Here is a 27,696-nt window from a genome sequence, read left to right as displayed (position 1 = left end):
TCTTTTCTGACATAAATGTATATATAGTAGTGACAAATCAGTCTAATTTGTAATTTATCCGCCATGAATAGGCGAACTATGTAAAAGATGTACTTACAAAATTTTAAATTAAAAATGTTAGTTTCGGGACGAAGACACGTTAAATTTTTATTATTTTTGAAAGTCATTAAAAATCTAAATATAAAATGTAAAGTCAATGAACGTTAGACGTAGGAAAAAAGTTAATAAGAAAAAAAACAAATAATTTGAAAACCACATCAGCCATCTATGAACGAAATTACTAAGTATTACCGATCGAGAAGTGTTAACTGGTAACTGGAGTTTTCCTCCCTGAGTTTCCGTCTGTTTAGAACATTGAAATTTGATAATAATAACAATAATTGTGAAAAGTGTAGGATTATGTGAATAAAAATGGGTTTTCGGACCTTAACAGACTAGCAATCGGCGGCAAGGAGTTCTTTGAGTCCAACAGATCTAGCCAAACTGACGGCGTCACTAACGGGGTCTGCAAGCAAACAAAACAATTTATTTTCCAAGTCAAACATCCTTTATAAGAGAACTTCCCCCAAATATTCATAGTGGAATTGTTTTTAAATAATTCTGCGACCGTAAATATGGCTAAAAGATAAAAGATATGGTCATTCTTGAGTTATTACAAGGAAAATGTTTATTGATGTCAAATCAGCCAAACTATAATGATCTTGACAGTTAAGTCATTTTGATTTGTTTCTACACAAAAAAAATAGTTTATTGCTAATATTTGAAGAGGGATTTATCTAGGATCTAGCAGGCATTACATAAAATAACAACCTGAAACCCCCAAAGTGAATATCTATATCCTTAACCCCTTTGTTTTAGTGAGAGGTTAGGAATAATCAGATACTGATATGAATTCCTACCAGAAACATAGGCCTTCCTATGGAGCCTACATCAATCATATACATTACTGTTTTAATTCACAAACTAAAATGGATAATACTAAAAATGATTATTAGATAAAATTTTAATTTTTGGAATCAGTGGAGATGGATCAAGGATCTCCTCATGTTCCCATCACCACGCTTGCTGGTGTGGCTAGCCTTACTGATTGTAAGGCTGCCTTGCCAGCTGAATACAGTATATTAAAAGGTAAGTCAAATACTTAAAATGTTGCATCTTTGCATTTACTATGGTTAAATGTTGCATGTAATTAATACAATTACAGTTATGTCTAGACCTGTTTCACATACTCTTTAACCAAGGAGGATTTATTTATATTTTTTAATGGAATTAGCTATTATTAGTTGTTTTCAAGCCCTTTTGAACATGGGCATTTTGAAAACTTTTTTTAATAACTTGAAAGTTTTTGTTTTCTAATAAAATAAAAAGCAAGATAAGATGATACACTTTTCTAAAACTTAACAAAATAATAGGGCAGGTGATAAGTCTAAGTACTATTTCATACTTTCAGAAGAATTGGAATAATGCTGTAAAAAATGGCAGGTTCTTAAAACCATTATTAGTATTCTTTAGCATAACGTTCTTTTAAATTGGTTTCAATTAATGTTATACATTATTGGACAGAAGTAGAGAAACTTTTTAAAATTCCTTATATTGTAAAAACCTTTAGTGGCTTTTTTTCAATCAGATTCCAAATTTTTTTTTATCAGTTGTTTATAATAATAATAATAATAATAAACGACTTTGTATTAAACTCGGCGACAAGCAAGCAAAGCTGTTTGCTTAACCGAGCATACAGAAATCAGCAATACATAATATTATAAATTACATGGTATAAACAGTCCTAATTAGTAACAATAATTATGATAATGAAAAATTCAATTCAAATATATTTAAGAGTTCACAACCCTGGTATTGAACTATATTTATATATTTTTATTTTATGTTTATAGTATGAATCCAGATATTTTAGGCTGGAAATAAATAGAGAAACTTGCGTAAGAATTAGCTAAATTTATTAATTATTTTGTTTACATGAGATGTTAATAGTTTTTTAGTGAATATGCCATGTGGAATATATTTGTTGGAAGATCTTCATACAAAAATAGTTGCACACAAGAGTGCTGTATGACAAGTGGACATGACAAGCAAAATGCTTAGTTTCCATGAATCTGTTGTAAGCAAGACAATAAGTGGCTGCCCGACAAAAACAAAAAAAATTGATATAATCATAAAAAAAATTGCCCAGTCCAATTCCCAAAAACAAAATTAATTTTAAAAAAAAAAATTTAAGTGAATTGGCTGGTGGTATTAATGTTATTCTAAGACCATACAAAGATGTCTAAGGGAAGCAGAATTATCTCTGATGGGATACTGTGGGTACATCTTCCAGAAGACAAAAGATTTGATCCAAAATATACAAAGCCTACTGTAAAGCATGCTGGTGGATGCTGCATGGTATGGGGTTAGTTTTCTGGGTACTGTATCTGGCCATTACATGTTATTGAGGATGCATGTGACCATTGAATGCATGTTATTGAGATGTGTGCACCATTACATGTTATGGATCAATTTGTGTATTTAGATATTCTAAAAATTTAATAATACCATTTGCTGAGGATAATTTACCCTTGACCTAGATATATTAGCAGGATAATGACCCTAAACATAAATCAAAGGTAATGTAACAATAGTTTTTATCTGAAAATTTCAAACAAATCAAAAAATGCTTTATTGTATAAAGTCCTTTACAGGCTAATATTTTATAAAATGTGAGTAAATCTGATTGAGTCCTCCTTGCTTTAAGACTATTTAAATATATCCTCTATTATCTTATAATTAATATGAAAATTCTGGTCAATTTTAATGTCAGCCTTGAATGCTAGGGGACAAAGAAATGTTTTTTGAACAGCTTCAATCTCTTCCACATGGTTAGAATAAAAAGGTGATAATATAGGTGATGCATATTCAAGCCCAGAACAAATAATTGAATAGTAGAGCATCTTAAAACAAAAGACAGACATTTTATCAATTGAGTTATGCACAACCAAGATTATGCATACCCTTATTGACAATCTCATCATAATGAGGCACAAAAGTCAATTCACTATCCAGTAACACACCCAAGTCATTAACAGTAGTAGTAGATTTGAGAACCAAGCCATTTATTGTGTACTCAAAACTCAATAATTTATTCATGCTCTCACATATACAGTTTACATACATCAAAAAAGATAAAATAATATTAATTAAAAAGAAATCGCTTAAAAGGGTTTGTGAAAACAATATGACCTGAGATACATACTAAAACAAAAGGATTAAAAAGAAAAGAAACAAAAAGATTTAAAATAATGGCCCTTACAACATGTTAAAATCTGAATTAAAATACTCAACAAAAGAATAGAACACATTGTTTATTAGATAACACTTCACCCTCTGCTTAAAATCTTTAATTGGTAAAACCTTAGTCATATCTCAGAATACTTTAAAAAATTTAATAGCCCATCCTGACAACTCCTCACATGACAATAGGCAGGTACCAAATTGTTCCTTGCATAAGTGTTGTAGTCATGGACATCCCTGTGAGCTTAAAACTGACCCTCACACTGTTTAACATACAGCAGACACTCCAGCACATACAAACAAGGCACAGTCAAGAGACCAAGACTAGCATAAATATTTTTGCAATCATCCATGTAATCTAAATCAGATATCATTCTCCTTTCTTTGTAAGCCAAAAACCCTGCTTCGCTCTGCTGCATGACCCCAGGCAAGAATTGCATATAAAAGATGGGAATGAAACATGGCAAAGTATGCTGTTCTTAAGATATTAGCAGAGATACAATTACAGAGGTTTCTGAGCACATACAGACCCCTGTTGAGTTTCCCTGCAAGACCATAAATAGATCCAAATAGTGATTCCTTATATGAATTTGCAGCATTGTGTCATCAAGAAGCAGTTGTGTCATCGGCAAAGAGCACACACAACCTGTGGGTGTGCTCTTTGCCTGTACTGTAAATTATGAAATATGAAGAAGACAGCCCAAATTTCTACGAGTAAGTGCTTTTAAGAGTGGGATTAGAATAGCGGACCATGACTATAGCTTGATTTATTATAGCTATGAAAAGGCTTGAAATAATTTATTTATATAAGTTGATAAATGGTATGTTAGATTGCACTATTCTTTTGGAAGATATAGGTTTTAATAGATTCAGTCGTAATTTAAGACAACAGTCATCTTTTAGAATACCTTTTCACAGAACTAAATATGGTATAAATAAAATAAAATAAAATAATCTTTATTGTATGCAACAAATAAATTACATCTATTCTATATACATACGTATTGTATGCAACAAATAAATTGCATCTATTCTATCCTCTTGATAGATGTCATTAGCAAATGATCTGCAAATTTATTTATTTAATTTAAGTTTAGATTAACTTAAGAGGTACCTGAGAAACATGTCATCAATATTATATTTCTCTCCTTTACTTAGTTTTAAGATAGCTCTTTAGAATTATTTTCCTTTTTTTATTTTTGTTGCTATTTTTGATTATTAATACTATTAATTAACTTTAAATTGTTGACTTAGTAAAGATGTGTGTGATTTTTTTAAGTTTTTAAGTTTAATAGAATTTATTTTAGTTTGGTTACAGATATAATAATATAACCCATTATTGCACTATTTTATAATAGTGCAATATTTTACTACTTTATTTATAAAGAAGACCGTAATTTCCTTAAAAGAAACATTGGATTGTATTAGAAATAACAAATTTCTCAACAGTGGGGTGACATAAAAATATTATATTGGTGTGTGTAAATATACAACTTTATTCCAAATAGACTTTATATTTAGCATTTTACCTTGTTGAAATTCATTAGTACCTGCTAGGATAATGACACAGTCATTTGTAGTAAAATCCTTAGTGAGCTTTTCTATGTTAGCAATCAAATTCACATATGGTGCACCACGTTTAATAACGCACTGAACGCAATAGTCATGTTTGAGTTTCTCTTGTAGGAACCTAGTTAAATCTTTTCCAGTCTTATCACAAAGAATTGGCATTTTCTTCTTCTCTTTATCTTCCTTTTTTTCCACATTTCTTTGCCTCTCAAGAGGGTTTATTAACTTTCTTAAAATGTTTTGCCTTATTTATGGATTGATGTCCTATAATTTGGTATTGCAAAGTTTTAATTTCATGACAAAATTGCTGTTTCTCACTTTCTCATATTCATATAGAATTCAACATACATTCAGAATCCTTTTCATGTTCTGCCATACTAGTTTCATATGTCAATTGCTTTGCTTTATTATCAGATTTCGGGACCTTTCCGAAGTCCTGATTTCTACCCTATTGGAAACCTGTGGGAAGAATTAGACCGGCATATACGACAACATCAGAGCAGCAATAAAAATGATATAATAAGCAAGCAAGAATCCTGGAATTCTGTTGGAGAAGAAACCATTATGAAACTTTTGGAATCCATGCCAAACCAATGTTGCGAGGTTATTGCCAATAAGGAATATTCTACTGACTTTTAATTTTATTAGTTTAGAAATAAGTATTATGTTGAAATATTTAGTTAAAAAAATGGGTTTTGTCCATGGATATTTTGTTTACTGAAATAAAATCTTTAAAAATATTGTTGATTTTCAGTATATAAAATGTGTTATGATTCTGCTTGGAATTTTTTTTGAATTTGACTTGTCACTTGAATAGGCCACTTATAATAGGTATTAATTTTGTTTTTAATTTCTAGTTTTACCAGAATTACCATTACCTTCACCTCATCCACCTACTATAAGTAATAAAACTCTTCTATTTCATCCTCGAGTTGCTGAAGAAGCTCAGAACTTGCTCAGGCAGAAAAATGAATTTCTGGTTCCTCACCTGGTGGCATCTTTGGAAAAAACTTCTGCTGAACATATGTAAGTAAGAATGTTGATCACTTTATTATCAGCATTTTCTCTTCAATATTATGTATGTATAATTTTGTAGAGAAGTTAAAGACAATTATGCTGGTGTTGGCAAGCTGCAAGTTCAAGATGGAATGCCTGATTTGCTGAAAGCTATATTGGAGGCTAATCCAGATGCATATACTGGTAAAGGTATGTATTTATATTGCTTAATTCAGTTGATAAAATTGAATTTATGTTAATAGTATATTACATATGACAAACATTTTAGTTTTTCAAAAGAAATTCCACCTTCCATGGTGTTTTTTTATTATTGCGACAAAATTGAGGGACGTGTTCCTTGGACGGAATCAAGCAAAAAGTTCCTATAAACATATGTCCTAAACATCCTAGATTTTACACTACAGGGTGATAAAGTTGAAAAAAACAAAAACTTACTTTTTTCAATGAATTTGATACCCCAGTTTCTAAGCATCCAGAGCGTTTTTCCTATACACCATTTAAATGTTTAGATTTGACATTGGCGTTCATGCGGGCTTTGAACTGAAGAATTTTTAAAAGCAAAAGGGTACACCACTGGTTTTTCTTGTAATAAAAAATATTTTTAAATTTTTATTTAGAGCATATCCATATATTACACCTTGGTTATTTTTCGCCCGATGCACGGTTTTTCGCATCTTTTTACCAAATACTTCTCTTGCCCCAAAAAAAGTATTTGTTTGCCTCCAGTTCTTACATTTTATAATCATTGTTTTATAAGTTGACATTGGCATCGGTGAAATCATTTAAAGTGACGTTTTTTATAAACGTTACAATCATAGAAATGTATAATTACACACATCATGAAATGTGCGATATGCACTTTGTTTATGGACTATCTACCGGCAAGGCAAGAGAAGCCATGTCGGTAGATAGTCCATGCCTATTTAGGCTGAACGTCAATCTAATCGCGTTATTCACAATCACTCTATGATTTCTTGATAATGAGCAAGCAAGTTCCTATTTCGCTTAGACAACGAATGTTCTTTTTATATGACGGTGCTCCAGCACATTTTAGTTTATTTGTGGCAGTATTTAGATATTACATATTCTAATCGTTGGATATGAACATGGATATAAATCTACAAGAAGGTACCCAACCTTGGCCTCCACGGTCTTCCGACCGGAATCCGCTTGATTTTTTTCTGTGGGGAGTCACCTTGAAAGGTTTACAGAACTCCAACTGAAAATGTGAAGGAATTCTGGAATCGCATTATAGCGTCTTGTGAAATAATTCGAACCCCAGGAATTTTCGAACGTGTCCGCCAATCAATGCGACGTAAACTAGACGCTTATATTGATGTTCAAGGTGGCCACTTTGAACAACTTTTGTAATCTTGTTAAGTATTTCTTGAATAAATAATTTATATTTCATTTTATCACTCAAAAACTCGGCTCATTCCAGCTCTTTAAAAAATGCCTACCTGATAAGCATTAAATAATAAAGTATTTATAATAAAAATAATATAAAAAACTTTTTTTTTTATTGCGGTGAAACCGCGCATTGAGCGAAAAACGAACAAGAGACCAGATATGCTCTAAAAGAAACAAAGAATTCAAAAATATGTTTTATTACAAGAAAAACCAGTGGCTTATTCATTACTTTTAAAAAACCATTCAGTTCAAAGCCTGCATGAACCTCAATGGCGAATATAAAAGTTTAAATCGTGTATTGGAAAAGGCTATGAATGCTGTAGTGTAAAATCTAAGATGTTTAGGATATCTGTTTATAGCAACTTTTTTGCCTCGTCCAAGAAACGCGCTCCTGAAATTTGTCGCAATATTTTTAAAAACCCTCTGGATATATATATGATATCTCAAATCTAAAAAAAAGTTTTAAAATTTCATATATTTAACAAGGGATTAAATTTATAGATTTATTATGAATTATATTTATTAGCAAGACATATATTTATTATATTAGCAAAGTAACATCTGCTCTCCACCTTATTTAATATTTTCATTTGACATGTCATCTATAAGTGACTGGTATAAATTCATAAGTAATTATTAATAAAGATTGTGTTTTTTATGTATAGTTAGTTCCTCCAATTCATATTGTTGAGTACAGTAGTACCCTATCTGGAAAAGTAAAGGTAATACTATAGTTTGTCTGTAAAGAAAATCTTACCAGCTTCAAAAAATCTTGACTCTTTATAATATGTTAGATTTGTGTTAAATGCTTTTCACATTTTAAACAAATTGTAATATCTTGGGTTATTTTAAGAAGAAGCATAATACCACAAATTGGTCTTCACAATACACATACACAATATACACATTGTGGGACTTATAACCCTGTTTTTCAAATTCCATCTTCACACATTTTTTTAGATTCCCAATAATTTGTTTAATATATTATTATTAATGAACATTTAGGAAATGGTTCCAAAATGATCCATTCAAAAGATTTCCACCAGTAGGTCATATAAAAGATTTCTTGGTGAACTATATTGATTTAGATGAAGTTTTAGTCACTATGAATCATACAGCTGTGTAATGTTGTGGTTGTTTTTGCAAAAAAAACTTCAAGAACATATTTTATGATTAGATCCCTGGATCTGTTTAGTTTTGCCAATTGTTGATCAAAACACCAAAAAATCAGAATCAATATGTCATTAAATTACAAAATTTTCCTAAACTCTTAAAGAGGCCTTTGGTTGACCGTTAGGAACAGGCCATTGAGTATTAGTTTAGAATCCAGAAACAAGTTTTTTAATAACACTTCCGACAGTAAATCCTCTTTCGCCTTATATTTACTTACAAGCTCTCGGTATTAAAAGCGCGATATACCTAAAAACGTGGGCAACTTGCTTAACAAATTACATATATTAGAAAAAATAAATAGTTTAGAGCATTCTTACAGGCGTAAATATTATATTTTCTTTTGAACTCCATTTAAGTTTTAATAATGGCAAATATTATGTTTATGTGATGGAAGTCTCTGGTCACGACGCCGGTGCTAGCTGTCAGTTTAAATCAGTGTCAGTGTCTAACGTTTTTAAACCGATGTCTACTAAATCATAGTTTACCTCCAAATTAATCACTTTCTTATCATCTGTTTTTATATATATGTATAACTGTAAAATTTAAAATATGTATATAATTAAAAACAGAGAATTATATGTTTATCTACAAAAATTTTAATTATATAATTGTTAAAATTAAATTCAGAGTGTTCAGAGTTTTTATTTGTTGAGTACATTCCTTTCTCTACCTCTTAATATTGTTTGTAAGGTAGCACCGACTATCTCATCCATGTCGCATCACGGGGAATATAAAGAGAGCACTATTATCTCATTTACAGGTAAGCCTTTAATCAATCATGAAGTCTGAATATTATATTATAATTGAAAACTGTTCTTAAATTAAATAACGAAAAAATGGCGATTTTGTTTGGTGTCAATATCTGTAAATAGGTGAGGGCGCGTTTGATTATCTCTTGTTCGACAAATTTAACTATATTATTGCAAAAGAACATATTCTCTTGAAGATAATTATAACCAGATATTATTATCTTCAAGAGAATATACATATCTGACAATACCAAATCAACTACATTCTTATATTTCAATTTTCTTTGTTATATAGGATTAACTTTGGATAACTGTCAGAATATTTAAAAGCAAGCAAATTACAATATTTAATTTTTTGAAAACGTATTTGGTAACATAGCCGAAAGATGTTGATTTCAAACAATCTGTCAATAGTTTCAGGTGATGATGTTTCAATGTTTTAAGAACAAAAATCTAGTTCCAGAAATTGTTCCATGCCCATCAATACATCTGAGATGCAGACACGCAACACTGTTCCGGTGGTACTAAACCCTGCATAAAAATTCAAAAAACAACAATCTAAGGAAATGAAGGTAAATAGAAGATTAGATGTGGGTTGGAGGCACTGAAACCAGCGACTCTGATATCAACGAAAACTATAGCGGTGAGAGCCAAGCATCCCTTATCATAACTACTATTTCCCCCAAACCTCCTATTCCGAAATTATTAAAACCCATCGGTCCTGAAACTATTAATGAAAGTGAAATCTTTTATGTTATTTCTTTTAAAATAATGCTCATTAGAGCAAAATATACAATATAATAAAAAAAAATTCACAATAAAATCATTACATTATTAAATAAACTCATAATTTTAATGACAAAAACATCTGATAAAAAAATAGCCAATCCATTTAAAACCTTACTTATTTTACTTTTTAGAAACTTAAAAAAAATCGTTCCAAATTAGGTACGTCTCCTAGAAACTCACTGTCAACTATTAAAAGCAAACTACAAACCTGGTACAATGATTGCAAGCAAATAACTGTCAAAAATATCAATTACAAATATCAACAACTTTTGATGTAGAACTGTATTTAAAAAGAAAATCGATTTAAACAGAAAATAATAAAATTAAATAATATTTATATAATTTAAATGTTACAGCATGTAAAATAAAAGCCTAAATTCAAAAAGTATATCTAATTCATGGCTTTACCACTTGAGGGATCTGATGTACAAAAGAAAAAGGTGAGTCAACTTAAATTAACGACAACATGCCAGAATCCGTAGATTATGACAAACTGTTGTATCATTGGGCATGAGAGCAAATATCACAATCCAGTCTTGCTGTGAATATTTAAATGAAAATATACATTTTATGAAATTATTTTATTTGTATGCAAAAAGAGTACATATACATATAATACATTCTGTTAGTATTTAACTTAATTTTCATACTGGACGTAGATATCAAACTTAGTTAGAAATTCTGTACGTATACTTTCTAATGTATATGTTATATCAAATTTAAAAAAATTAAAAAAGACTATTAATTCAAGTATTATAGCTAGTAAAAAAACAAATTATTTTTAAAGAAGCAGGACTTTTTCGGATACATTTCCGTTTAGCAACTTTTAGACAAAAGTTATTTGATGTATTATTTATTTCCGATTCAGTCTCTTCTAGGCACTCACCAAATATTTGAATATTTGATTTTGTTAGCAATCGTCGCTTTTACATTCACAGGTATGTATCGTATGCAACTTATACATTACAAAACATTTGGTTTTATTTTAACTACAACCGAGTGCTCTCTAAGATTAAATGTAAAAAATTGGTTTCAAATTACACATTTGACAAATACAACCATCCTTACTATTACAGATTGTACAAAAATTTCAGACTAGTGGCCGTGATCTGCTGAAACATCCGACTAATTTCTGCAAATGCACAAAAAAAACGCAATAACTCGTACATACAAACAAGCAAATCCAAAAAGTAGAACAATAACTAACACATAAATTTGACAGCCAAAAAACTGACCTTCATTACAAAAAATCCAACAGTGCCAAAATACTGGTTAATCTAATTCTTTAAACAACTGCTTAAACACAACTTAACAAATTATCTCGTTATCGTAACTTTAATTTATAAGAAAATGTATTTATTTAAACAATAGCGAAAAAAATACAAACAGTTAAAAAATTTATCCCAAAAACCTCCCTCTCCACCCTAGTAATCTTTCTCAAAAACGCAAAAAATTCCCCTTATCCTCTTGGCTCCCAAAGTCCCTAAAATTTTATGTAACAAGGAAGTCTGTAGCTCCCAGATTCCAGAGATCCAGAGTTTAAACACTAGTGCTGTAATATCGACTGTTCACAATAGAGCGTGGTCGTGATTTACCGAATGTTGTCAACAGTGCAACAAAGGAACAATTATTAAGTTGTTTTAAGCCGAATTTGATGTAAATATTTCAAATCATTTTATGTAAATAGTTATATACAAATTGAATTTAAAAAGTTTTTATGGGTATCGAACTGAATTGTAACTATTGATTGTATCGGTAATGAGAGGGTTGATGTATGCAGGTTGATTGCGGCTAAATCGAAGACAAACATTGATATTTTTTAGTGTACTAGTTGCCACTTTGAGGTTATTGGGTTTAAGTAGAAAGAAATAAAGGGTGTTAATTTAGAATAATCAGCATAAATATTAGCTTTGTTAAAAACCTATATTTTAAAAATTGTAAGTATTAAAAGCCTAATAAATTAAATTTTGTAATAAATTATAAGAGGACTTTGGAGTGAAATGCATTTACAGATGTAATGATAATGGACTTGATTCTAGAATAAAAGAAAGAACTGGATGAACTGTATAACAGTGGTAAAATATATCATATCATTTACTGACAAATTAATTTATACATTATGGATGTTCAGAAAAGGTATACAGATAAAAAGTTGAGTGGAGCAAAGGTGCTTGCTACCTAAAAGTTAGAATAGTTTAAAAAAATTAGAAAGTTAGTCGAATTTCACGTCTGTTTAGGGGAAATTACTCAGTGAGACAGGCAGTGGGCATAGCTATGTGTGCTCGTCTCATGCCAAGTGTTTCCATTCATCTCCGGAGAATCCTATTATCGAACACACTCTTTAGCCCTGAGACAGCTACACATTTCGCTATGCTGGTCTAGGACCCACCAACAGTTTCGCGAGTCCCAGTTTAACAAAGGAAACTTCTTGGTTACCAGCGTTACTGCGTGTACAAGCCGTACCCTACAGCCTGACCAGTTCCTGAGAGTATTTGCGAATTATAAATATCCTTATCTATTTTTAAATAAAAATTTTAATTATTACGAAACCATTAACTGTAAGGATACGTAGTCCTATGGTTGCAACCTTAGGACGTGACACACAAATTACCAGACAGTTTTACCACTAACCAAAACTCTACTACTCTCGACACATGTTTCGCTAAACTAGTTTAGTTTTACTCTTCTCCCGAAGATGCTACCATCGTTAGCGAAACACGTGTCGAGAGTAAAATAAAAAGTTTTGGTTATTGGTAAAACTGCCTCGTAATTTTAATGTAAGGATACAATATTAAGTGCCCTTTTTTAGTCCCTTTTTTGGTAAGGTGTTGGAAGTGTAAAAAAAAATCTTATTAATATAAGCCTTAATAGGCATAACTCATATTTTTGAAATAGTAGCTTTTAAAAAATTAAGTTGAGGTAAAAGCAAGGGATTTAATATTTAGACGGCTATCAATAATGGATAGTTGTTTGCAGAGCCTTAAATGTGCGACTTGGTCGATTATATAACTGTTTACTATTATATCTTGAGGAATATTTATTCATTTACTAGTAAATTGCCTATAATGTTACAATAAAAAATAATACAATTAAATTTTCTTTATAAAACAACGTATTTTTAAGTGCATTTTAAAACGCACATAAAAGTAGGATATCGTATCTACCATCTATCTAGATTGTATGCTACCAGGACTAAATAAATTGTTTATGAAAATTAAACAATGCATACTTACTTAAAATATGCAATTTTCAGAGAAAGCTACTCGTTAACATAAATAAGTACTATACTTGTAATTGCAGCTTACCAGCGGATGTTGCTTCAACAAAGACAACAACTGTATATTAGACAACAGCAGGCCCTTCAACAACAGACCTCTTCAGGAGCTAAAGGGAAAAGTTCATGTTCGCAGCAAATACTTGCTTCGCAACCTCAGGGTACAGCTTTACAACAACTTTCACAATCTGCACAACAACCTGTTGATAATCCACCATCCATTTCACAACACAATTTAATGCAACAAGCTTCTACCTCTCAAACAAGCCTTATTCAACAACATCAGCCCTTACCGCAACAACACCAAACTGCAGCTTCAATTCAACAGATACCCCAGCAACAAGATCAATTAGTGTCGCAACAGGGGATGGAGGTAAATCAGAAGCAACATCCGAAGATGCAAGATCAGACTTCTACACCAGACTTTAACTCATTACAACAAGTATTAAGAATACCTACACACCAGCAACAGCCAGAAGAACAACACCAAAGCAGTAATTTCGATAAATCACATATGTATCAAGCTCCAAGAAAACCGGAAGTTCCTACGCTTGGAATGGAAATTACTTCCTCTATTGATAGTAAATTACCTGAAGGTGGACTACAAAATGAACAGCCAAATTCCAAAAACATTCCTACTTCGGTTATTCAGCCGGTAAGACAGACTAAAAAAAGTTCTGAATTGTTGTTTAAGCAGCCCAATAACATATATGTTATTTCACAGACTACTGATCCAAGTGGCATTGCCAAAAGAGGTTTAGAGCTGTCTCACCATGCTGAACAATCGATGGACCAACAACGATCAAATAACATTGGTTGTTTGCAAAGTGAAACAGCAGACATCTTAACAGCTTTATCAGATGACTTATCAGCACTTACACCACAGACAACACATTCAATTTTACCTCCACCTACATGTTTACATTCTACCAATGAAGAAGCAACTGCCGTGGCAACAGTTAATGCATCATTCACTCCAATTTCTAACACATCCGCATCTACAACCTCTATGATGATCCAGGGTAACTTGGCTCATGCAACTACAACTAGTGAATTGAGGCAATTAAGGAAGCCTTTAAATAAAGGTAATTAATATATGTAGTTCCGAGTAATTGTTTATTTAGGTAGTACATAAAGTTCATTTTTAACTTGCAAAGCTAACTAGTTAATTTTGATATAGTCACTTTTGAAAATTATGTTTTGAGTTCCTCCTTAGTCCTTATGCGTAAAATTATTGAAGTTAAGGGCGGTATAGAAATTACTAAATTGATTACTTTCTATCTTTTTAATTATTCTTCTTAAGGATGCTACTTGGCATATCTCAAACAAGTCGATTTTAAAAAAATGGTTCAGGATTAAACACCCTATATAGGTGTAGAAACCATATAGTTCACACAGGATATATAGTAGCGCTACTCTGATAATCCGTTTTTTTTTGCAATTTTTTATGATAAATACGTTTCTCATTTAAGTTAATTTATGATTTTTTGTTATTTTTAATTTGGTACTGTTTTGTTTCAATTCTATTTAATCTATATTACAAGTAATTTTTGCATGAATTTACTATGCTGTTATTTTCTCAATTACTATTAACTTTTACTAGCAGGTTTTTATGTCATAATTTTTTTGTTTAAAAAAAATAAAATGTTACGTTACTTAAATAATATCCCTTATTTATTTTTGTTATTGGCTAGTAGCCAGAATAATACCGCAAAACGGCTGCAAATCTCTCAAATCCTTTTGATTTGCTTTGATGATAATTGTCTACAAATATTAGGCATGTCTGATCTAGACAAGCATAAATGTTAACATACATTTCGTTAAATAAGTTAACTCTTCTAGGGTTTCATGATGAAATTTGTTCAATTCAATAATAAATTGAAGTAATTTGTCATCATTCCCGGAATATTAATCTTCATGTTCGAAAAAGTTATTTTAGTTGTTATGTTATATAATGCTAACCAATCTTGGCGGGCTGAAAAAGGGGGGCTTTTTGAGCTCCTTGGCATCCTCATTACACGACAAATTGAATTTTATATATTTTGCTTATCCAATAGGCTATATTTTAACTATACAGCGCAGTATTTTAATCCCCTGCACCAGCATATACAGGTTTTTTGCTGCTGGGTGGGCCTAATTTTATCTACGCCAAATATTTGATGCCCTGTGCGAGATATTAATTACAAATGGCACACGGACTGTTTAAAGTGTATATTTATTTATCTATAAAGTTTAAGGTAACCCTATTTTTACAAAGTATAATAATAATTTGTAAAAATGGGGTTACCTCAAACTTATTATTTAAAAATGTAAATTATAAAATACTATAAAAACATTTTACAAATTGGTAGCGATAACAAAGGAGCTAAATACCTACATGGTAAAACAATAACATTTCTTAATCCTAAAACCGTTGATTGAATATTTGGGAAGATACGCAATCCTGTGTTAAAAAATGTACCCGGTCGATTTTGGCTTCTTTGAGTCAGGTTTACAACGACGCTGGAATCTCCGGTTACGCGGCCGTGTTGGTTATTTTTTTTTAAGACATCCTATGATGCTGCCAACTATGTTTTTATTATTAGTGCTGTCATTTAAGTGATCAAGTGATGAGTGATGTACTTAAGGGTGGAGGCATGTTGAAATCTTACAAGTTAAATTTTATAAACAAATAATATAAACTTACAAAATATGTTTTTAAGACAAACATTAATACAAAAATATATATAAAAAGCTATTTTTACAAAATTACCAACAAAGTTGGTAGAACAAGTTATAATTCCAACAAATATGATGTTTCCTCCATTTTGTGTTCAAGTTTTTTGCCCTTGCCTCCACCGGTTACATTATTTATGATTTTATATACTTTTTTCATATTATTCTTGTTTCCATTTATTTTGTTTTTTAATAAAAAAAGTCTTCAGAGTCCTGAGTTTCTGTAACCTCCAGTCATAGTTTATAAAGTTTATTTTTAATAATTCCAAGTCATTAATTTTTCTTTTGGTATATTTATCTTGTTTATTTGTGAAAAGAGAGTTTTGAGTGTTATGTTGCAATATATTAAGTATAATTGGATAATGATCTATACCACAAGTTTGTAATATGTAAGAATTTATTTGTTTGTTGTTGTGCTGGTGTTGATAAAAAAATTGATTTAAGCAAGAGTCTGGGTCATATCTAGTTTTTAGTTTAATATAGGGCAAAAAACCACAATTTGACATGGGCTGTACTGCTATTTACGTCCTTCGAGTCAATATTTATATTCCCTATAAAGATTTCTATATTATTGTACAATTAGTCATCAAAAAACATTATCAGCGCATTATTACTATTCAAATCCCCTCCATTATAGATTGTGCTATAACCTTCAATAATAAAATATTCAGAAAATGTTAATTGAAGGCACTGAGTAAAAATATACACATCACAATAATTCAATTTTGCTTGTTGAAATAAAAGTAATAATTTATCAAAATTTTCTTGGTGAATCCTGACTATACTTACTAAAGACCATAAAATTAATAAATTGATTTAAGATTTTCATAAATAAGTAAAATAAAGAAAACCTGAAAGTGGCTCTCATAGAAAATTGAGAAACAATTTTTGTCAGACCTCTGTTTAATTCTAGTAGATATTAAAATGAATAATTTTTGGTGAGGTTATAATTAGATTTTTTTTTGAGATTTGCTAATAAGGTTTTGAGTTTCCCGTTTTCGGTTATTATAAATCAGAATCTTAATTAATAACTGTAAATATTTATCAATTTGCCATGGACATAGGTTTAGTATATTTATTTTTATTTTATCTAATTATATTTTATAAATTGTATTATAAATATTAAAAATTAATTATGAATTCATTAAATGATTTTATTGTTTTGACATAAATTTAAAAAATGATTTGATCTTATTAGAGAAAATACATAATTTGATTTAGTAATTTTTATGGATTTGAGAAAAAAAAATTTATGGCTTATTTCTGACTTATCCTTTTTCAAAAAATGTTCACAATTGTTTTCACATTTCGTTTTCTCTATTAAGAATTTTGCGAAATATCCAGAAACATTACATTAGAACACGTTGCCAACCTTACGGTTTTATTTGAATTATTCGATATTTTTAGATTGGAAGAAGTGAAATGACTTATATTGCTTGTAGGTGCAATTACGGAATAAAGTTCAATTTTTATTGGCTTTAATATCTGAAATTAAAGCTTCACTGGTCTGGCTGTCATCTAATTGTGAAACGTTTTGGACATCTCACTCTTATTACAGAAAATAGATTCTCTAGGAGATCTTGATTAAGGTGCCTAGTTAAAACATATTAACAATGAACGGAGTTTATCAAATATTTAAGTAATGTCATAATAATTAATGACTGAATTAAGGATTTAAATAAATCCTTAAATGCAGTGAATATTTTTTTTACTATTTTTGGATACTTCAGTTGATCTAAAATAATTAAGACCAAATTTACAAAATATAAGAACTTATCTGAATTACTTTAAACAATCCATGCACGATCAATAAATCTTTAACTACCTTAATTGACTGGAATAAGTATAATGCATTCTTTGTAAAACTGCGTCTGAGGTACTGATCTAATTTAACTCAATTACATAGTTTTAAAGTAAACCTATATTTTTTAAAAATTGAAACAAAATAGCTTGTATTAATTGGTTAAATTGCATTCAAAATTTATAACAACATATTTGGTGAAAATTTTAATAATAAATGAACCTCTCTATTTAGTGAGAAAAAAATGAATTATATATAAACCTTTTCAAGATACCACATTTCCGTACATTTATTCTTAGTGGTTTTGTTTGTCCATCCATTATTTTTTAGCAGTGTTTTCCCCATCAAAAAAATATCAATATTTCCACGAGTTTGAATTAAAAATTGAAAAGTCCTTTATAAACAACAATTAACAGTTTATATTATGCAAGCGAAGCAGCTTTTAACTATGCTACTAAAGAAAATAATGTTTATCACCCAAAATGTACTTAAAAAAATTAAATAATCTTTCGAAGTAGACCTGTCGAAAACATTAATACGAGTTTTCAGGGCCGATGATGCAAAGCAGGCAGACAGTGACCAGATGTGGTACAAATGACATTTTTCCATGAACACTCCCAAGTCCTTGACGGCGGTGACTGATACTGCGTCTATCATAGGTAAAAGGTTTAACAAAAACAGACAAGTGTGTGAGCCTTGAGGGATACCTGAGAAAACATGAACTTCATGCAAAATAAATTTCTTAATTCGTACAAATGTGCTATTTGATATGAAGTTATCAATCTACTTCACAAGGTTTATACCCAAACGGCTTTTGAATCCCTTCGAGAAATTGGTGTAAACACTGTCCGCCTGACAATGCTGCTCAATCTAATAGGTAATGATGATATGTAAGCAAATTAGTTATGGTGGGTTCACCCGCAACAAACCCATGCTGTTCATCCAAAATTAAATTTCAAATAATTTTGAAATTTCGGACTGAATACTTATTACGCTATAATTAACATCGTTTCTGCCTCGACTTTTATATAAGGGTATTAAGAAGCTTAAGAAGAAGACAAGGAGAGACAATATATGATGATATGATTTACTTAGAGCCCAAACGAAATTCTTTAAGATAACGGATGGGGTGTCGTCAGGACCATAGGAATACTTTGTCTTCGGTCTGCATCATAGACCTCTGTTAAAGAAATTTAAACAGAATTTAAATTAATATTATATTTGAAGTTATAATTTTGAGTTCCAGGGTGGAGCATGTTTCTTATCCATTCGAGAAAAGTGAAGTGTAAACAGATTAAGTATGTCTTGACCGTGTCTGCAGACCTATCACCTAAATACATGCTATCGGGATAGAAGTTTCAAATACTTAAGGTGTTTAGATGGTTCCATAAGTTTTTCGGATTCTGAGTTACATCATTATTACTTTGGGAGAAGTATCTAATACAATTATTATGTAATGTGTTAAGTGGAAAATGCATTGTAATCAACCATCCATTCATGCATCATTTTTTGTATTTTTAAATTTAGTGTGTGCGACCTCTTTTGCTACAACCATTCTTGGTAATTTTCAACTAAATAAATTAGGAAAATTAGATAATTTGAAGTACATAATTGGAGCATATAATTCAAGTTTGCAACATTAACATACTATAAAAATATGTTAGTGTAGCCGCAGGCTTAGCATAACTGATTAACGACTGTAACTCTCAACACACAACTTATTATTATCTGCTTTAGATGATTAGAACCAAGTGGCATCCGCATAAATTAACGAGCGAATATTAAAGGGTCAAATTTTCAAGGGTTTAATCCTAGTAAGTGATTTTGAGATGTCTCATAAAACGAATGTAGATGAGAATTTAGTTTAGTATTTGCATCTTCTGTGCCTATGACCTTAAACGAATGTAATATTTGAGTGTCGTCAACATGCAAATGATAATTGCAGTACTAAAGTGAGTTTACAAAATTTGAGATATAATATACTAAAATAATTAGATTTAATACTGATTTTCTAATTAGTTTTCGGTAAACCTAGACCTGATAAAATATTTTTAACTTAAACACACAGTTTAAATAAGCAATTAACAGCGTGTACGTACAATACGTACCAAATAAGTGTTTTTTTATTCTTTTGTACTTTTAGATTATTTAAAGATAATATGATACTCACAAATTTTTAGTTTCAGGATTTGAATCTGCTATTGATGCATTTGCTTTTTAATTTGTGCATGTAACTTTCTAATGTAAACTTCCTTTTGTATAAAAAATGTCTGTTTTAATTTTTGAATATTCCTATTTTCTTTAGCTCATCAAATGCCAACTGCTTTAAAGAATACCGCCTCAGAAAAAGACGAATCTAAACTACTATTAGAATCTGCGTTAGACTTAAATCCCGAAGCTTTTGAGAAAAAAAGTGCTATGCTCTCTGACGATAAGAAACCCTATGAAACTTTTTTTAAATCTGAAGAAAGTTTAGACTCGATTAAACAACCGGTTATTAGACTGGGGCGAATATCTGAAGAAGATCAGGCATTAATACAAAAAAGTCTTTCCAAGTTTGTAGAAAAGAAACCAGAGCTTGCAAAGGAACTTGGCATAGACTTAAACCAAAAAAGCAAGTACAAAGAAGACTCTGATTCAGAATCTGATGAACGTGAAGGAGGATCTAAGAGAAAAGGAAAACGAAAGTACAAAGAAAGTGACGATGAGTTCGATCCATCAACTGAACAAGATCCAATAGATACTTTTACTGCTCTAATGGGAAAAAGACGAAAGATAACTCATAAAGAAGAATGCGAACCTGAACCATTTGTCTTGAGTAAACCCAAACTTAGAAGGGTTGAAAAGAAATTTGTGCCTGTTTTGCAAAAATTGTCTTCAGACGAACTTATGGAAAGTAATACTTATGTCAGATTTAATAAATCAGTAGAACATATCTTGAGATCCGCCGATGACATGGACTTCTCTGAGATTGGTAGGTTAAAACTGTTGATTTCCATTTTTTTGCAAGAATTTATTCAATTATTTTCTGTAAATTGTTGATTTTTTTGGATTAGTTGAACCATTATTGTTCCATTATGTGTTTTTAGCTCCTGATGATATGATCCAAGATGAGAATCTATTGAGTAGGTCAATAATGTCAGAACTGTGTACAGAGGCTGCCAAACTAAAAGTCCTTGGAGCAATGGAAATGATACCAGTCAACAAACTGACTAAGTTACTAATTATTTTGGAGCTTAATATCCGTGGTGGTGATAGGATATCACCTATTACTGATGTAAAAAAATGAATCATCTAAACCTATGTTACATTAAATTTTTTATCTATTTTTTAGGAAGACAACGAAAGTATACGTCAATTTTGGTTAGAAACTACAATGGAAAGAGTTATGGGTGCAGCAGATGCCTGTCTAATATGCTTGTACATCATGACATCTCCAAATATGTCCAAAAAAGTGTACTTAGAAGAAACTATTGATAGGGTTGTCCTGTATATCAAATATCACCTGTCTAATACCATTTTTCCTAGCTATGATTCTACATACAAGCTAGACAATAAAAAGAAGGATGGGAGAAAGAAAAAAAATACCCCCGTCTCCGGGAGAGGCATTAATTCATTGTATACCAAGATTTCCGAACTAGTAAACTTGCTCTCTGAATTAATGAACATACAAGTGTTAACAGATACTTCAGTTTTACATGCTTCTACTATGGGCATAAGCCCATTTTTTGTAGAGAACGTTAGCGAACTGCAGTTAGCATGTTTAAAGCTTGTGACAACAGTAAGTAGCTTTAATATGCCTTTTTTTATAGCTCTCAATTTATTTGAATTTGCATTTTTCTAAAATACTGACCATGTTAATAATGGAATTTTTTTTTAAATCCAAAAATATCACAAGAATGTAATAATTTCGAAGCAAAATAACATTTTAGCAAATATTATTTTATTTTTTGTTAACAGAACTTTGCTTTCACTTTCCACTTGGAAAAAAAAATCCAAATGGAAATTACTTATAAATTCATCCTGGGATAGATAAATTTGTGATTTTTTTTATATAATACATTTTAGCCTGTAATTCACATTTAATCTCTGTTCAGTGGCATTTCATTTCAAGTAGATTCTCATGTGAAGTATTTATATAAAAAATATAAGTAATAAAACTTGGCAAAAAACAGAGTAATCATTCGAACAAAGTTATAATACATAAAAATATAATATTATCAATAAAACGCAAACTTGATAATACTATCAATATTATTTTAAAGTTTACTATATTTAACTAGATTTTTAGCATTATTTAATTCCCTCTATTAGTTCAAATCTTTTCAGGGAGATATTCAACCCATTGCATTTTTACCATTACATTTATTAAATGAAATGAAAACTATGACAAGTTTACACGGCAGATTTTTTTGTTAAATTTAAATTAGCGGGTCTTATTTTATTGTTAGTGGTTTTACTTTATTAACTTTATTGTTCTTACATGAACAAGGCATCAAGGGATCCCTAGAAATATTTATATTTTTTTCTTATATTTAGATATTCACAAAATACGAGAGTCATCGTAGATTGCTGCTAGATGATATTTTAGCTTCCATAGCACGTCTTCCAAGTACAAAAAGAAGTTTGAGAACTTATAGGCTTAACAGTGAAGAGCATATTCAGATGTTGACTGCATTGGTTTTACAGCTTATTCAATGTGTTGTCGCGCTCCCAGAAAAAAATAGTGGCAGAAAAGAAAAGGGAGAAAAAGATAAAGAAAAGCAGCAAAAAGTAATTAATAGTTTTATTATAGTTTTTAGTCTGTTTTTTTATTCTTTTTTTTTTCTTAGGTGGATGATGATATTCTTATCTGTAATAAATTTGAAAAGGCAACTTCAACAGCAGGAACTTTCCTTAAGGTTTTTCTTAGCAAATGTGGAAGCAAAACAGAAGAAATTGACTATCGGCCTCTTTTTGAAAATTTCGTCCAAGATCTGTTATGTACGGTAAACAAACCCGAATGGCCCGCTACTGAACTGCTTCTATGCCTGCTAGGGAAAATGCTGGTGCATAATTTTTCTAATAAAGGCACCGATATGTCTTTAAGAGTGGCCAGTCTGGACTATCTTGGTGTTGTTGCTGCACGTCTCCGTAGGGATAGTGTGTTATCCCGGTGCAAGCTAAATTCGATTGATCAAATGATAAAGGATATTAGACAAGAAGAAATGAAGGACAAAGATGAAGGGTCTAAAAAGAAAAAGAAATGCGAAGAGATGAACAACGATGATCGAACTCAATTTCTGCAAAGGATTCTTTTGGATTTTTTAGCAGTTAATTCTCAGAACGATGAATCATTAAGGTACGCCCGTCACTTTTACATAGCTTGGTGGTATAAAGATTTAGTAAACGAGAAAACTCAAATTGTTTCTGGTGAGAAGTCAGAAAAAATGAATAATCACCGGAATAAGAGAAATGGCAAATCTAGTGAAAGTGAACCGGAAGAGGATAATGATGATGATGATGATGATGTTAATGATGCCGATAAAAGTGAAAAGCGTCCAACGAAGGACACTGAACAAGAAAATGTTGAAAAGTTTCGTATTATAGAGGAAAAGAAAAAAGTTTTGTTAAATAAAATAAAGCCTTTTCAGGAATCGATTACCTCAGCTACCGGAAATAGAATACAGGTCTTTCAAACCTATATTGATTATAACAGTGCGGAGCTTATTGTCCAATTTTTAGCTTCAAAGAGATATTTCTCTCAGAGTTTTGATCAATACCTTAAAGCTATTCTTATTGTTCTGAAAGAGACGTCTATAGCAATCAGAACAAAAGCAATGAAATGCCTTACAATGATCGTCGAAGCAGATCCATCAGTTCTCGGTAGACATGACATGCAAATGGGTGTAAATCAATCAATTTTGGATCAGTCTACATCAGTAAGGGAAGCAGCAGTTGATTTAATAGGAAAATTTATTCTCAGAAGACCAGAGTTGATACATAAATATTATGAAATCTTATCTCCTCGAATATTAGATACTGGTGTTAGTGTGAGAAAAAGAGTAATCAAAATTCTTAAGGATATTTGTGTTGAATGCCCGGAATTTCCCAAGATCCCAGAGATTTGTGTTAAAATGATTCGAAGAATAAATGATGAAGAGGGTATTAGAAAACTTGTCATGGAGGTATTTCAAAACATGTGGTTCAGTCCTACAAGGGATGATGAATCCTTGTTAAGAAAAGTTTTTCATATAACCGACGTTGTCGCATCATCCAAAGAGATTGGTTTGGAATGGTTTGAACAGCTTCTTGTTAGTGTAAGTAAACACAAAAAGTTATAATTATGAATATTTTTAATTCTTAAAAAAGTGGATATGTAATTTGTTTTTGTTTTTTTTTCAGCTGTATAAACCCAAAGAAGACAAAGATGATTCAACCAAAATTAATACAGAACCACCTAAAGCGCTTTTGGTTGCTTGTAGGCAAATTGTAGACTGCCTTATAGAAAATATTCTTAGCTTAGAGGAAAACAGTGCCCAGCGGGGTGCATCTGAAAGACTGCTTGCCTGTGTGACGACTCTTCAGTCATTTGCTAAAATAAGGCCTCAACTACTCATCAAGCATGCCAGCACCTTACAGCCCTACCTTGGTTTGAAATGTCAAACTGATGCTGATGCAAAAATCATCACCTGCGTTGCTAAGATGTTAGAGCTAGTTGTACCACTCATGGAACATCCTAGCGATTCATTTCTGGCGCAATTAGAAGAAGACACTATGAAACTAATTTTGCAGTATAACAGGCCGATTGTTAGTAGCTGCTTAAGCTGCTTAGGCAACATCATAAATAAGGTATTTATTTTTTCTCCCTGTAAATACATTCTCGGCGTGAGTTTGGAATAACTTAATATCTTGTTTTTAAAATGTGCAATTTGAAGATCTATTTATATTTTTATAAGAATATACCAAATTATTAAAGTTGTCGACCTTTTGTTAAAAGTATTCTTTTCTGGCATCTAAAAGGGACAACCTGACTTCATCTCAACGTACAATATACTAATAATAATGTTTTTATGAGATATGCTACTTTTCTTTTATTTGTTGTAGTGTGTAAAAATGCACTATTTAGGTGTCTTTTAATTTGCTGAATGATTTTAAAAAAAGAAAATAATGTGTTCTATGCAAAATTATTAAGGTAGTGTTCCCAAAATTGGTCAAGAAGTGAGTTCCTTATACTTTTAAAAGATCTCTATAGGTAATAAGTCCTTTTGTAAACTATATAGTCTATTTATTTAAAATTTATGATTGGCATTTCTTCCTGACACATGTGGTGTATGTGTGATATGTTTTTTTTTATTTATAACTATGTACATAAACCAAGTTTGATAAGTGAAAGATGACTGACACTTTTTCTTGACAGGTCACACATAACTTCCAGCTAATTAGAGATTGTTTTAAAAGATTTAACTTAATGCTTTGTGAATTCAAAAGATCACTTGAAGAGTACAATCTGGAGTACCAAAACAACTATCGTAATAGAGTCCAACTGCGCAGAGCGTTATTTGTAGTGGGTCTACTTTTTAGACATTTTGATTTTACCAATCCTGATGTTGTTGGCGACTTACCTGTAAGTACATTTTTAATTTCTAGTATTTTGCAATTGAATTAAATTTACTTATATATTTTTTTATATATTTTATTATTTTAGTCAAATACAAAAGACCAGGTGTATATGAACCTTATATACTTTTTGCAACAAGACAATGTAGATATCCAATTAAATACCTTAAAGGCACTTGGAAACATTTGCATAAGGCACTCTGAATTTATGTTGCAGCCTGAGTTAAAAGAGTTCTATCATCGGCAGCTGGTACTGGATGATTCGCCTTTGACCATGAAAATAGATGTATTACTAAATATTGAAAATTATCTGATTGAAGAGGAGAATAGAATGATACAACAAGATTTAGAATGTATGTATATCGCAGAAAATTATTGGTATTGTAATTAAAATATTTGTCAAGTAACTATGAAAGTTGTCATAGTTACTAAATGTCAAAGGTTATCTAAACAATTAAGTTATTGTAGGTGGCACGTTTGTGATAGATGTATACTTTTTAGACAAAATATTTCTTTATTAGTTTAAACATTTATAATATAGTCAAACTTTAAATTATACATCTAAATTCAAATGACTGATTAATATTCATTATTAATATTATGAATAATTAATATTAATTATCCATTTAAAACTGTTTATATTATTTTAATAAAAACAGTTTTAATATTGTTAAATATAGATATATTTAAATGTTATTTCAAATATATAAATATATTTTATCGTAATATGTACAAAATTTTTGACAGCTGAACTGGAAAAAAGTGTGTTTTTCTGAGCACCAAATATATGGAATATCAGTGTATCCGTAGGCTACATGAGACATTGACGTATCTTTAAAAAAATGTATTGTTATCTTTGTGTGACTAACCCTAATTTATACAATGAGAAATATGGTTGGCCCAAATTCAACCTTGTGCGTTCCGTTACGCTTTCACCAAAATATCTCTTGATTTTAGTAATTTTATTAGTTATACATGTCAAATATTAAAAGCAGTTTAAAGGCATTTTGGTATTTTTATACGATCTTTCACACCAAATAAATTTTCTGATGTTATATGTTATAACAAACAAAATAACCTAAATTCAAGAAATATTGGTCTATATCGAAGGATTTGTGTCATTAAGGTATCACTTTATTGATCTAACTTAATCGAACATTAATTACAGTTTATAATTGCCTTCTTAAGAGTCTTAAAAATTATTGAATGAGCTTAATTTTTCGGTTTATTTACAGGAAAAGTTGCGGATTACTTTTTTCCTATACACAAATACTTTGATTAACTTAATCCAACGCGTTTTTAGTATATTGGGTGGAACCATTCAACTTTGAGTGTTTAAATAAACAGAACATCTTTGTTTTGTGATTGGTAATAGATTAAAGAAATTAAAAAATATAAATGATATCCAAATAGCTCTTATTTTATTTAGGGTCAAAGAGATCGAAGGAAGAAAACCTTAAAGAAATGAATGATGTGTCCTCTGGAATGGCCAGTACAGTTATACAACAATACTTACAAGAAGTCATGAAATGCTATCTTCACCGTAACTTGCAAGTACGCAAGCCTGCTCTGATGGTTATCCAGCAAGTATGCAACCAAGGCCTAGTACATCCTGCTCAGTTTATTCCGTACCTGATTTGTATGAGCACTGACCCAGCGAAAGCTATTTCTTACAGCGCAGATAGGATATTGTCGGAAATTGAAAAGAAATATCCCGGTTTTATTCATTCACAAGCATCTTTGGGCATAGATTTGTCTCATAAGCTACAGATAATTCTTTGCGACGATAAAGTTGTTCGAGGATTTGCAGTCAAGGAGCCGGGCGATTATCCAGGGGCTTTAAATGGATATTTGTATTCGCTGCTTCGAAATTCCCGACAACAGAGACGTGCCTTAATATTAAAGATTATGAAACATTTTGATGAACAAGCCGTAAGTAGCGAATTCATTTAGCCTAATAATTTAAATCAATTGATATTTAGGTTATGTAACAATATACGTGACGCCATAGAAAAGTTCGCATGATTTCTCGAACGAGTATACCCGAAGATACTAGTGCGGTACAGAAAAAAAAGCACACAAATTCAATAAATATAAAATACAAATCAGCTCAAAATATATAAGAATGAATTTAAAATGAAAAATTAAATTTTGGACGCTTAGGTGGATTTATTCGTGCGGATTCATATATATGAAATATGTATATAACAAAATTATCTCAAGGCATGTTTCAAGGCAAAATTCAAAGGACCAAGATGTCCTTTACTCAAAAATTCAATTCTGGTCATTTAAGGGCCACAAGCAAATATTATAGTTGT

The 27,696-nt window shown here is 30.7% G+C and overlaps 1 protein-coding gene across 2 annotated transcripts in view; it reads left to right on the top strand.

Annotated features, from left to right (window-relative positions):
* Window positions 1-243: 243 nt before the first annotated feature.
* LOC126748202 (nipped-B-like protein) overlaps window positions 244-27,696 on the top strand; it is a 38,323-nt gene continuing 10,870 nt past the window's right edge. The window contains exons 1-14 of one of the 2 annotated variants that reach the window (XM_050457266.1): window positions 245-1,128; window positions 5,709-5,877; window positions 5,948-6,057; window positions 13,290-13,918; window positions 13,988-14,348; window positions 20,085-20,753; window positions 20,869-21,056; window positions 21,114-21,560; window positions 22,319-22,552; window positions 22,612-24,078; window positions 24,164-24,610; window positions 25,179-25,385; window positions 25,467-25,731; window positions 26,808-27,310. In XM_050457266.1, coding sequence (XP_050313223.1) covers window positions 1,026-1,128; window positions 5,709-5,877; window positions 5,948-6,057; window positions 13,290-13,918; window positions 13,988-14,348; window positions 20,085-20,753; window positions 20,869-21,056; window positions 21,114-21,560; window positions 22,319-22,552; window positions 22,612-24,078; window positions 24,164-24,610; window positions 25,179-25,385; window positions 25,467-25,731; window positions 26,808-27,310 — 5,799 coding nt within the window. In that variant the 5' untranslated portion in view covers window positions 245-1,025. Of the gene's footprint in view, window positions 1,129-5,708; window positions 5,878-5,947; window positions 6,058-13,289; window positions 13,919-13,987; window positions 14,349-20,084; window positions 20,754-20,868; window positions 21,057-21,113; window positions 21,561-22,318; window positions 22,553-22,611; window positions 24,079-24,163; window positions 24,611-25,178; window positions 25,386-25,466; window positions 25,732-26,807; window positions 27,311-27,696 lie in introns of both variants that reach the window. The other variant, XM_050457267.1, reaches the window with a different exon arrangement.

The sequence above is a fragment of the Anthonomus grandis genome, chromosome 22 (genome assembly GCF_022605725.1).
Source record: "Anthonomus grandis grandis chromosome 22, icAntGran1.3, whole genome shotgun sequence".
In the NCBI taxonomy this organism is placed as follows: Eukaryota; Metazoa; Arthropoda; class Insecta; order Coleoptera; family Curculionidae; genus Anthonomus; species Anthonomus grandis.
The sequence above is the reverse complement of the archived record's forward strand: the minus strand, read 5'-3'. Positions and strand labels throughout refer to the sequence as shown.